An 11734-nucleotide genomic window follows, 5' to 3' on the forward strand; every position below is an offset into this window, starting at 1 on the left:
CCGAGTTCCAGAAAAGGGGACGTGACGAGTCACCTGACATTCACCGGTGTTTTCTCAGACGCAGAGACAACAGGCTCAGTTAAGATCAAAGTTGACCTTTGCCGGGGAAGACGCTGGCCGAGGCCAGGACTGCCCACTGTCAACTGCTGTTTAATTTTAAAAAGTTTCCCCTTCAGACCATCCTGGGTGGTGGCCATCGGGTCCCTGAGTTGGCAAGGCCGCCAGGCAGGCCGCCCCTGAGCAGCCAGGCCGGCACGCGGCCCTTTTCGTGCACCGTGTGTGGGAGCTACACGTCCAGGCGGCCGGGACCGGGGCCCCTGACTTCCTGTGAACTCCCCGGGAGCCAAGCCTCCGCCCGCAAGGCCGGCCTGTCCGGGGCTGGTGCTCACCTTCCCCGCCCCACCTGTGGCCGGGGCTGCCTCTGGGCTGCGGGCTCTGCTAAACGTACCTGTTAGGTCAGACTGGTACTCTCTCCGCTGGACACTGACCTTTAGGCCACTGCACGCGGACATTCCACTTGTAAGACCATCATCTCTCCCCTCCGGACTTTCCCAGAATCTGGACCCGCCCGGCGAATTCTCCGCCCAGAAAAAGCCGCCCCGAGGCTTTAAAACCTCTGACTCCCCGTCCCCAGGTGCTGACGCCATTTGGGGGTCAGCCCATCTGGTATCCGGACGACCTAATAAATCCATAATCCCTCATCGCTTAGAACTCGTGACCCTGACAATAAGATGGGGCCCGGCCAGTGTGGCTCGATGGTTGAGCGTCAACCTAGGAACCAGGAGCTCGCGGCTCAATCCCCAGTCAGGGCAGATGCCAGGGTTTGGGGCTCGGTGCCCAGGAGGGCGCGTGCAGGAATGAAAGAGCCGGTCAACTTCAGGATGCAATGGCCGGATAAACCCTTTCAGCCGGGGCACGGGCGGGCTGGAGGGGGTTAATGGTAGGAAAAAGGGGACATAGGTAATACTTTCAACAATAAAGCTTTTATTTATTTATTTTAAAATATATTTTATTGATTTTTTTACAGAGAGGAAGGGAGAGGGATAGAGAGTTAGAAACATTGATGAGAGAGAAACATCGATCAGCTGCCTCCTGCACACCCCCCTACTGGGGATGTGCCCGCAACCAAGGTACATGCCCTGGACCGGAATCGAACCCGGGACCCCTCAGTCCGCAGGCCGACACTCTATCCACCGAGCCAAACTGGTTTCTGCAACAATAAAGCTTTTAAAATAAATAAATAACAGTAAAGAGGCTTCCAGCCCTGGCAGTTAAGTCTTGGTTTCGCAGGAGGATGGAGAGTCCGCCTGGGACGCGTTGGCCCACGTGGGTGGAGGCCATCTGGTCGGTGGGGAGGGCGGCAGGGCTGGAGACCCAGAAACACACAGCAGCTCTGGCCGGGGCCCAGGCCTCCGCGTCCCGGCTGCCCTGCCCGTCACCCCGGGACGGCGGGACCCGTGACCCGGCCAGCAGGCCAGCCGGGGGCGGGGCTCTGCTGTGCTCCGGGCAGCGTTGCTCAGACGCCTCGGTCTGTTGGCTGCAAGCCGGCACCAGCAGGGTCCCAGCGACTGGACCTCAGTTGGGCCGCCTGGGTACTTGAGTTCTGGCTGCGGACGAAAGGGGCCACACCACACGCTGACCTGACAGCTCAGGGGAGGCCTGCGTGACGGCCTTGCAAACTCAGGGACCGAAAGTCACCACAAAGGATGGTCTGAAATTAAAAACTAAAGCAGTGATGGTGGGCAGTCACGTCCTAGGCCGGTATCTGCACTGACAAGATCAACAACCTTTACCTTCACTGAGCCTGCCTGTCTTTTTGCCTCGATGACAACATGTCCTTGAAATGTCCGGGTAACGTGTAACTTCCCTTTTTCTGGAGCCCTCGGGGCACAACCTAATGTGCTGGGCGCCAGGACAGAGGCCACAAATTCCTTCGCTGTTACTATGTTCATTGTTGACTGTTGACTCTCCTGCACCCACTTAAGTATGTGACTATCATTTGGTTTTTTATCCAATCCCAGAGGCCCCTCCCCCAGCCCCAGCCCCCACCCCCACCCTCGCCTTGCTTTCTCTCACTCCCTAATTTATCGCCAATGGGTTTTGGGTGACCCCCTTACGTCTTTTCCTTCGACTGTCATGTATAAAGCAAGGTGAAAAGCCGCCATTCTCCAGAGCATTACTCCAACCTGTTGAGACTCTGCTTCCCAGCAACTGTCGACAGTTTGGTTCAAATAAACTCACAAAAATCCTTCACAGGTTGGACGGTTCCTACGTGAACCCTAGCACCTGGGAATTGCAGCCTGCTGACCTTCCACACCTGCCCAGGCCTCTCCACTGCCTGCCGCACCCCGCCCTGAGCTCCTGGCTCCGAATTCCTCGGGGAGAGGGGCGCAGGGTCTCTCCTGCAGCTGCTTCCTGCTGAAGAGGGCCGACGCTTCCCTGCAGAGGCAAGAGACCCGGGCTCCCCGCAGAGGCCTGGGCACAGACGGAGCTGGGGATGGTGCCCAGCACTGGCCAAGGGCCGTATTCCCTGAGTATGAGCAGGGCTTGTAATCTGGTGGCGACAAACTGTGTTGTGGGTGGGAGGAAAAATAGTTTTAGTTCTCAATAATCTTCAAGTCAAAGGATGGGAGAAGATAAAACATTAGTGTGAAGAGTAGTAACCAAATACTGAAGAAAAACAGAAAAATTCAGGATCCAGGTCAGTTCATGGGTGAAAAACAAAACTTGGTAGACAAGTAACTGAACTAGGGTCTAATCTTCACAACTGTGTGTTCTAGATTCTGTTGGAACACAGTCTCCCCCTAAAATCACCCTCATTTTCATCAAAAAGCCAAATTAAGAGCGATTTATTTACTGCATTAAGTGCAGTTTCCATTTGGCCTGCTTATTTGCATAAATAGAACAAGGGTCATAATTGCTCATGTAGGCTTTCTTCGGTCTGCTTCTCTGGGATCCCTTAAAGAGTGTCCAGGGGGGCCCGGCCGGCGGGGCTCAGGGGGCGAGCGTCCACCTATGACCCAGGAGGTCACGCTTGGATTCCCAGTCAGGACACAGGCCCCGGCTGTGGGCTCCTCAATCCCCAGTCGGGGGCGTGCAGGAGGCAGCCGATCCATGATTCGCTCTCATCGTGTTTCTATCTCTCCCTCTCCTTTCTCTCTGAAATCAATAAAAATATATTTTAAAAACATCAGAGCCTGTTCCTTTCCAACTAGGCAATGTTATGAGATATATATTTTTTTTAATCCTCAGAAAGAGAGAGAGAGAGAAAAAAAAACATCGATCCGTTGCCACCCGTGCTCAACTGACTGGAGATCGCACCCAGGACCGTTTTGGTGGACAGTACGACACTCAATCAACTGATCCACCCGCCAGGGCGACAATGTATATTTTTGCTCATCAAATCTGCCCCGATTCACCTAATAGGACGAGATTTTCTTGAAATCAGTGATGCCCACAATCTCTCTCTCCCTCTCCCTTCCTCTCAGAAATCAATCAAGAGAAATTTGTTTTTGAGCGAAAGCAAAGTTTTATTACAGAAAAGCTGTAAAACGGGGACTCACTGCAGTAGACCGTCACGGCGTGGGCCACGCAGACCTGGTCCGGGAGGAGCACACCCTGGTGACTGGGAAGCAGGGGAGGCAGGTTGCGGGGGAGGGGGGGGGGGGGCTCCACCCTCTGCAGGGCCCAGGGACCTTCCAACATCGAGGCGGCCAGCTGTGTGCCCTGCGGGGCTGGGGGCCTCGGGGCGCCTTCTGGGGCCTGGTGACAGTGCTCACCCAGGCTCTGCGCTCTCCTCCTGCCCGAGGGCCTCCCACCAGCCCTCCTGTGGGAAAATGGCCCCAAGCCCTCAGAAAGGAGGAAACGCTTCAAGACTCAGTGCCTCCATCGCCTCCTCCCCCTCCCTCCCTCCTCCTTCCTCTTTCTCCCTGTCCCCCTCCCGGCTCCTGCCCTAGAGCTTGGCCCTCGCCCGGGTTCCTGCTCTGGGTCAGGCTCACCAGTCTCTGCCACTGGACTCCCTGAGTGTCACCTCTGATGGTCCAACCGCCAGCTGTTCTCTGGCTCCAATGAGCCTCCTCCTCCTTGAAGCCCTCCACCTTCCTACCACCTGCACCTCCAGACCACTTCCCACCACACCTGAGGAAGAAACCCGTCTCAGACACCCGTGGGCTCCAATCTGGTCCCCTGTCCCCACGGTGAGAACCAGGCTTCCCCCCTACCCTCCACCCCCCACCCCCCACCCCCGGTCTGTTACAGGAGGAGAGGGCGGCAGAGTTGATGCAAACGCTGAGCTGGCCCAGGGGCGCTCTGGGGGAGACGCAGCCCCGGCCACACCTCTGCAGGTGCTGAGGGTGGAGGCTGTGGTCCCAGGGACCCAGGGACCCCCCTGGCGCGGGAGCTGGGGAGCAGGGGCTGACGGGGGTGGGCTGGGAGGAGGGACACCCAAAGAGGGGAGACCTAGGGCAGGGGCACGGCCAGGGAGTTGGGGCCTCGGGGTGAAGCCTCCTTCTCTGCTCCCCGCAGGCTGAGCCCTGTGCCGGAGCCATGGGGGCGCTGGTGCTGGCGCTGTGGGCCCTGCTGGCGGGCCCGGCCGTGGTCTCTGTCCTGCGTGGCCGCGGGGCTGCCCCACTGGACTTCGCTGACCGCAGAGCACAGACAGGTGCGGGGGGCTGGGCGGGCGGGACGCACGGGGGGGGGGGCGCTCAACGGGGCGCAGTCCTGCTCCAGCCGCTGCCCCGCAGGTAGGAACCTGACCTGCTTTCGCTGCTTCAAAGTCACGGAGATGGAGCTGTGCCAGCCCACGGCCTGCGCCCCGACCGACCGCGTCTGCGTGGGCCACACGGTGATGGTCCAGTACAGTGAGTCCCGGGCGCCGGAGACCGACAGGGCACCGCCTCTCCTCCACCCGGGTCTGACGCGGGGCTCCCTTACCTCCGCCTTTTTGATTTTCATTAATTAATTTATTTTTTAAAATCCTCACCCGAGGGTATTTTTCCATTGAGTTTTAGAGAGCGTGGAAGGGGGGAATGAGACAGAGAGAGAGACATGATGAGAGAGACACACCCATTGGTTGCCTCCTGCCCGAGCCCTGACCAGGGACCCGGTGGGAGGAGCCTGCAATCCAAGTCGTGTCCTTGATCAGGAATCGAACCCGGGACCCTTTGGGCTGCAGGACGACGCTCTATCCGCGAAGCAAAATCGTCTCGGGCTCCTCCTCCTTTTAATTTTTTAAAATTTTTTATTTTTTTGTACAGCGAAGGTGGAAGTTTATTGAAGAACAAGAACAGACTCCCACGTGGGGAGGGGGAAAGAGTCTCCCTCCTCCTTAAAAAAAAAAAGTGTTTTATTGATGTCAGAGAGGGAGGGAGAGGGACACATCCCTGATGAGAGAGAGCCATGGGTCGGCTGCCTCCTGCTCGCCCCCACACTGGGGACCGAGCCCACAGCCCAGGCCTGTGCCCTGACGCGCATGGAACCCCGACCTCCTGGCTCATAGGTCGAGGCTCAACCCCTGAGCCCCCACTTGGCTCCTCCTCCTTCGGAGGTACCAGTCACTAAGCCCGCAGGACAGGGCGCTGGGGAACCTGACCTTTGGGAGAGCTGGGCAGGGGGGGCTGGAGGCCTGGCTGTGGGAACAGGGGCGCCAGGGGGCTGCACCCAGCACCTGCGAGCCCACCAGCTGCCCACCTGGCTACTCCCCCGCGGGCAGTGGGCTCACCTGGTGGGAGGCCCCTTCACAAACAAGCCTGACAGGAGATGCACACTCAGATGTGAACGCGTCCATGCGAGTGTCACTAGCGAGCAAATGGCCGGACAGCGGGGGGGGGGGGAGGGGGGGGGCGGGCGGCCATCTGTCCTCCGAGAAGCCCAGAGCTTGCGGGCGTGGTTTGCTGCGCTGGTTCTTGGGGACCTGCCAGCCGCTCTGGCTTCAAGTCCTAGGGGCCGGGCTGGGTGTGGTTATCTTTTTAAATATATTTTATTGATGTCAGAGAGGAAGAGAGAGGGAGAGAGAAACATACATGATGGGTTCATGGACCGGCTGCCTCCCGCACGCCCAACACTGGGGATGGAGCTCGCAACCCGGGCCTGTGCCCTGACCGGGCATCGAACCGTGACCTCCTGGGTCATCGGTCGATGCTCCACCACTGAGCCACACCGGCCGGGCTCCACCACGTCCTTAAAGGGGCCGCGGGGAGGCCCGAGCCCGGGCTGAGCACACAGCCGGGCCTCCATCCTTGCCTCTGCTCCGCTGCTCCCTCGAAGCCGGAGGGTTTCAGGGCAGAGCCACAGCAGGGCCCGCAGGGAAGGTGATGGCCGTGGGCAGCCATGTCCCCGAGCTCTGCAGGGCGTGGCCCGTGGGAGCCCCAAGGGGAGCATCTGGGAGCGCGTGGGGCCACTGCCTGGCTCCCAGGGCCTGCCCGGGCGGACAGCAGCCCTGCCGGCCAGGGTCCCTCCTCCTGGGGGCAGCCGCCCGTTTCCGCTTTCCTCCGCAGAATCCAAGATGGGGGTTCTGCTCAGCAAGCGCTGCGCCCCCCGGTGCCCCAACACCAACATGGCCTACGCGTGGCTGTCGGAGCCCTGGTTCTTCAGGAGGATCACCAGGCAGTGCTGCAACGTGAGCTTCTGCAACGCGGCGCCCCCCGCCCCCGGGCGGCCCTGGGCCCGGCCAGGCGGGCTGCTGCTCCCGCTGGGCCTCAGCCTCCTCACGGCCTCGTGAGCCCTTCCCGGCCGCCCGCGGGCCCGGTCCCCCACCCCAGCCGGCCCAGCCTCCTCTCCCAGAGCCTGGAGAAGGGAGCCCTGCTTCCTAGGGGGAGTGAAACACCAGGTGTGGGCAGTGGCTCCCTGGATGAGGTTCCTGGCCCGGAACAGACTGTCCAGGGCCAGGAGGGGCCGGGAGGGGCCGGGAGGGGCAGGGAGAGTCCGGGGATCTGGCGGCTGCAGCCCTGAATCCGGCTCCAACTTGCTCTGTCTCCTTGGCCAGCCCGGCCCCCACCCCTCTGTCCAGGGGGCCCAGGCCTATCCGCACTGTGGGTGCCACCCGGGCTTTAGGGCCAGGACCTTCACTCCTTCCAAAGACAATAAACTTATTCTTCAACCACACCCTCCAGCTCCTTCCGCCTTTTCTTTTTCTTTTTTTTTTAATAATTGATTTCAGAGAGGAAGGGAGAGGGAGGGAGAGATAGAAACTTCAATGATGAGAGAGAATCCTGGATCGGCTGCCTCCTGCACACCCCACACTGGGGATCGGATCGAGCCTGCAACTGGGACATGTGCCCCGACCGGGCATCCAACCGTGACCCCCTCGTCCACATGTCGACGCTCAACCACTGAGCCACCGGGCTGGGCTCCTTCTGCCATTTCCGCCCGCCATGGTGGGGCACATCTCTGGCCCAGCTCTCAGCAGACCTCCGTGGTCACGTGCCGTCCATGCCTGGGTCTTGGTCATGTCTGGATGAGACATCCAGCTGGGCTGTGGGCCAGCCCCTGCGTTCTGGTCGCAGGCTGAGGGCCAGGTCCTCCGAGGGCCAGCTGGCCTCTGCGTGGGGAGGCAGGGAGGGGACTGGAGGGCCTGGGGCACGTGCGGGGCTTAGTGGGGTGCATCTGGGGCAGTGGGGTGCAGAGGTGCTGGGAGGGGCCGGGGGGCCCACGGAACCCGTGTCTGGTGGGCATCAGGGTTGGATACAGCGAGGGCTGATGGAAGGGCTGAAGGTGCCCGGGATGGCCCCGTGCCAGGCCTGGGGGGACCACCCTGGTGAGGGACACAGGGGAGGACTCGGTTGGGACAGGTGACGCCAAGGACCAGCTCAGGGCTGTCCAGGCTGAGCTGGGTGGCCCTTGGGACCCCCTGGTGGGCAGGGAGATAGAGGACAGGGGAGAGCAGGGCCTGAGCCTGGGGACCAGCGGAGGAGGTGAGGCGTCTGCGTCCCTGGAGGCACAGGGCACCCCTGTACACACCGCAAAGCTGCTCCAGGCCAAACGCCTGCGCAGGCCCCGGGGTGGATTCCAACAGGGTTTGCTGTCGGGTGGTAACTTCCGGGGACGGAGCTGGAGCAGAAGGGACCCCGCCCTTGGCACAGGTGACCCCGGTACACAGCAGTGGATACACAAAGGCCTGGCAGGACCTGACCTGCCGGTGACAGGCAGGCAGAGGGCAGGGCGGGCCAGGAACTCCCTGCGGATGAGGGTGTAGAACAGGCGCCAACACAGCCTGACCTTTGTCTCCATTGTTCTGCCTTTTGCGCCCTTCCCGACAGGAAGCTGCACGGCCTGCGGCTGGGCTCGCAGACCACAGCGAATCCCTAACTCCAGGCCTGGGTCTGCCGCCCGGGACCCTGCGCTCAGTCAGAGCTGAAGCTCGAGATGAGGGAGGGTGGGGGCGCCCAAGGTCTGTTCACATCAACCTCTGGGTGGGGCCCGGCTCAGGGGTTGAGCATCGAACTATGAACCAGGAGGTCACGGTTCAGTTCCTGTCAAGGGCACAGGCCGGGGCTGCGGGCTCCATCCCCAGTGGGGGGTGGGGGGTGCTGGAGGCAGCTGATCAATGAGTCTCTCTCATCATTGATGTTTCTCTCTCTCTCCCTCTCCTTTCTTCTCTGAAATCAATAAAAACATTTCTTTAAAAGAAGCCAAATGAATACCGGACAGGAAAATCCAAACGAACACACGCTCAGACATGTCACAATCCAACTGCTTCAATACAGTGATGTCACATGCCAGGGTTCTCCCTGCGGGAGAAAGGAGATGAGACATGCGGAATGTGTTAGCGATTGCAAAGCGGTATGAGTATGAATATGTATTCTCTGAAGGAAGCACCCGCCAGGAATAAGCACGCACTGGCCCAGATCGCGGTTTTTAAATACCATAAAACAACATTTCCTTCTCAAAGGAACCTGAACTTTAAAGGAAGCGAATCCCAGGGGATAGAGAGGAGAAATAGAGTGAAATGCATCAGAATGCCAACTCCTCAGTGTAGAGACAAGGGTGGAAATACATAACCACCATTTGGCAAAAAACCACAGTCATAAGTCATTTCAGGAACGAACCATCATTGACGCTAACTCCGTGGGCAAACGAATTATGTGTCATAGGACGTTTACGTAATTTCAGAGTGCCTCTCACAAGACCCGAATTCAATGCAAGGGGTCAAATGGTAACTTTCCGGAGGAAAAATCTGGCAGGTGCCACCTTAACCAGGGGCCGGAGTCACCACCGCCAGTGAGGGCACAAGTAGTGTCACGTGTCCTGGTGTGACTAGTGCCGAGAACACCAATGCAGTTAGGTGATTTTTTAAAAAACACATGTTTTTATTGATTTTTAGAGAGAGAGGAAAGGAGAGTCATAGAGAGATAGAAACATCCACGGGGAAGAAACATCATCCGTTGTCTGTCTCCTGCAGCCTCCCCCCCCCCCCCCCCCGAGGATCCAGCCCACAACCTGGGCATGTGCCCTGACCAGGAATTGAACCGGTGACCGTTAGGTTTCTGGGTCGACGCTCAACCACTGAGCCACACCGGCCGGACTAGGTGATATTTTTTGCCCAAATGCTTAAGCTGAAGGGGCTCATGAGTGAGCAGCAAGCCCAAATGATGAGACTTTCTACAAAATAGCTGGCCATTTCTCTTCAACAGTGTCCAGGTCGTGAAAGAAATCAAGACGGACAGCCTGTTCCAGATGGAGGGGGCTGAGAGCGCGAGATACCCACGCGGTCTCGGACCGGAGGGCGGACGTGGACGGAGAAAGGCGCTGGGGCAGCTGGGGAAACGGGCATGGTCTGTAGACAACAGGGTTGCTCCATGTTAACTTGGTGACTTCGATCTTGTCCTGCAGTGATGTATGGGGCTAAGATTTGGGGAATCTGTGTAAACAAGTTACCTAGGGCGGTTCTTACACGTGTCGGCAACCTTTTTAGAGATTTGACGTGATTTCAAAGTGAGGTTTAGATTATGGACCTCCGAACAGGATGGTGTCTTTATTCTTCTGCAAATGTTCAGAGGGAAGTGTATTTTGTCCAAACGACTACCTGCCCTTCATCGATCCCAAACATGTCGAGAAGTGATCTTTTTATCTGTTCTAGGTATTTTTTAAAAAATATATTTTATTGACTTTTTAAAAAAATATATATTTTATTGATTTTTTACAGAGAGGAAGGGAGAGAGACAGAGAGCTAGAAACATCGATGAGAGAGAAACATCGATCAGCCGCCTCCTGCACATCTCCCACCGGGGACGCGCCCGCAACCCAGGCACATGCCCCCAACCGGAATCGAACCTGGGACCCTTCAGTCCACAGGCTGACGCTCTATCCACTGAGCCAAACCGGTTTCGGCATTTTGTTGACTTTTTACAGAGAGGAAGGGAGAGGGATAGAGTCAGAAACATCGATTCAGCTGCCTCCTGCAGGCTCCCCACTGGGGATGTGCCCGCAACCAAGGTGCATGCCCTTGACCGGAACCGAACCCGGGACCCATGGGTCCACAGGCCGATGCTCTATCCACTGAGCCAAACCGGTTAGGGCCGTTCTATGTATTTAAAAATATATATATATATAAAGTCTTTCTAAAGACTGTGTGGATTCGCAATGTGCTGCCTTTTCATTTTTACACGGGAAAGCAACGTGTTCATCGGTCCTTTCACTGATTTCTGACTTAATTGTACTTAAGCCGGGGAAGGTGGCCCTGAGAGGCGAGATCCAGGCCTCTGGGAAGCGATACGATCTGAACGTGCTGAACAGTCAGAGACCATAAGGTCTCGTTCGGACTCGGTTGACGGTCAGAGCCCAGGGGCCTGGTGTTCAATCACTTCCAGCTGGAGCCCCGGGGCACCCGGCTTCAGGGAACACGAACTGAACATGAAAGTCCTCCCATCGCCGCCCTTGGCCCCCACCGGGAGCTCAGGGGGTCCGGGCCTGTCCCTCAGCCATCGGTGGCCCCCACGAACCTGCCCCCCATGCTCCACGGTGCGGACTCCAGTGTCCTGCTCCTGGGCCTGTCACAGGCCGAAGGGGTGCATCGGAGCTGGGGGCTGGCCCGAAGTGGGGAGCCCAGGGCCCTGCCCCCGTCCTCCAACCCCCACCCTCCTCCCTTAGGCCGGAAGCAACCCCTCCCCCACCCCACCCCCGCCCCACCCCCGCTGCCCCAGCTGCTGACTTAAGGAGCCCAGGAAGCCGGGCGGGCAGGGTTGACTGTCCTCCATGCCCAGCTCCGGCCGAGGGCAGGTGGAGACTGGGTGAGGGTGAGGGGCCCTGGGGTCTGGGACAAAGGCCCTGAGGGGCCAGGAGGGCCTATGCAAATGCCAACAGAGGTTGCGGGTGTGGGAGGGAGGGAGGCGGGGAGGGCGGGAGGTGGGTGCAGCGCCAGGGGTCCTGGGTAAGGAAGGCTTTTCCTCTGCGGTCCCCCCTCAGGCCCGACTGCCCCGCCATGAGAGGGTTCCTCCTGCTGCTGTGGGCGGCTCTGGTGGGCGCCACCAAAGGTGAGGCCCTGGGCGCGGGGCGTGGCGGGGGCTTCCCCCAGGTGGGGAGACGGCGGCTTCAGGGGTGAAAGCAGGCGCCCGGGAGTCGCTGGGGGGCGGGAGCCGGGTGCGCCCTGAGCCTGCCCGGCCCCTCTCCCGCAGAGGGCCACCTGCAATGCTCCCACTGCCTGGCCACCAACAGCACCTCCGCCTGCAAGCCCGTCACGTGCACCCCGCCCAACATCCTGTGCTTCTCCCATGAGGTCATCTTCAAGTGGGGTGAGTCC

The 11734-nt window shown here is 59.2% G+C and overlaps 1 protein-coding gene across 1 annotated transcript; it reads left to right on the plus strand.

The window, feature by feature from the left end:
- Positions 1-4300: 4300 nt before the first annotated feature.
- On the plus strand, positions 4301-7101 carry LY6L (lymphocyte antigen 6 family member L). Its single transcript, XM_059672490.1, has 4 exons — positions 4301-4343; positions 4525-4660; positions 4743-4859; positions 6495-7101. Exons 2-4 carry the CDS (start codon positions 4546-4548, stop codon positions 6716-6718), a joined length of 456 nt encoding a protein of 151 aa, XP_059528473.1. The 5' UTR covers positions 4301-4343; positions 4525-4545; the 3' UTR covers positions 6719-7101.
- Positions 7102-11734: the final 4633 nt, after the last annotated feature.

The sequence above is a fragment of the Myotis daubentonii genome, chromosome 17, assembly GCF_963259705.1.
Source record: "Myotis daubentonii chromosome 17, mMyoDau2.1, whole genome shotgun sequence".
Lineage (NCBI taxonomy): Eukaryota > Metazoa > Chordata > Mammalia > Chiroptera > Vespertilionidae > Myotis > Myotis daubentonii.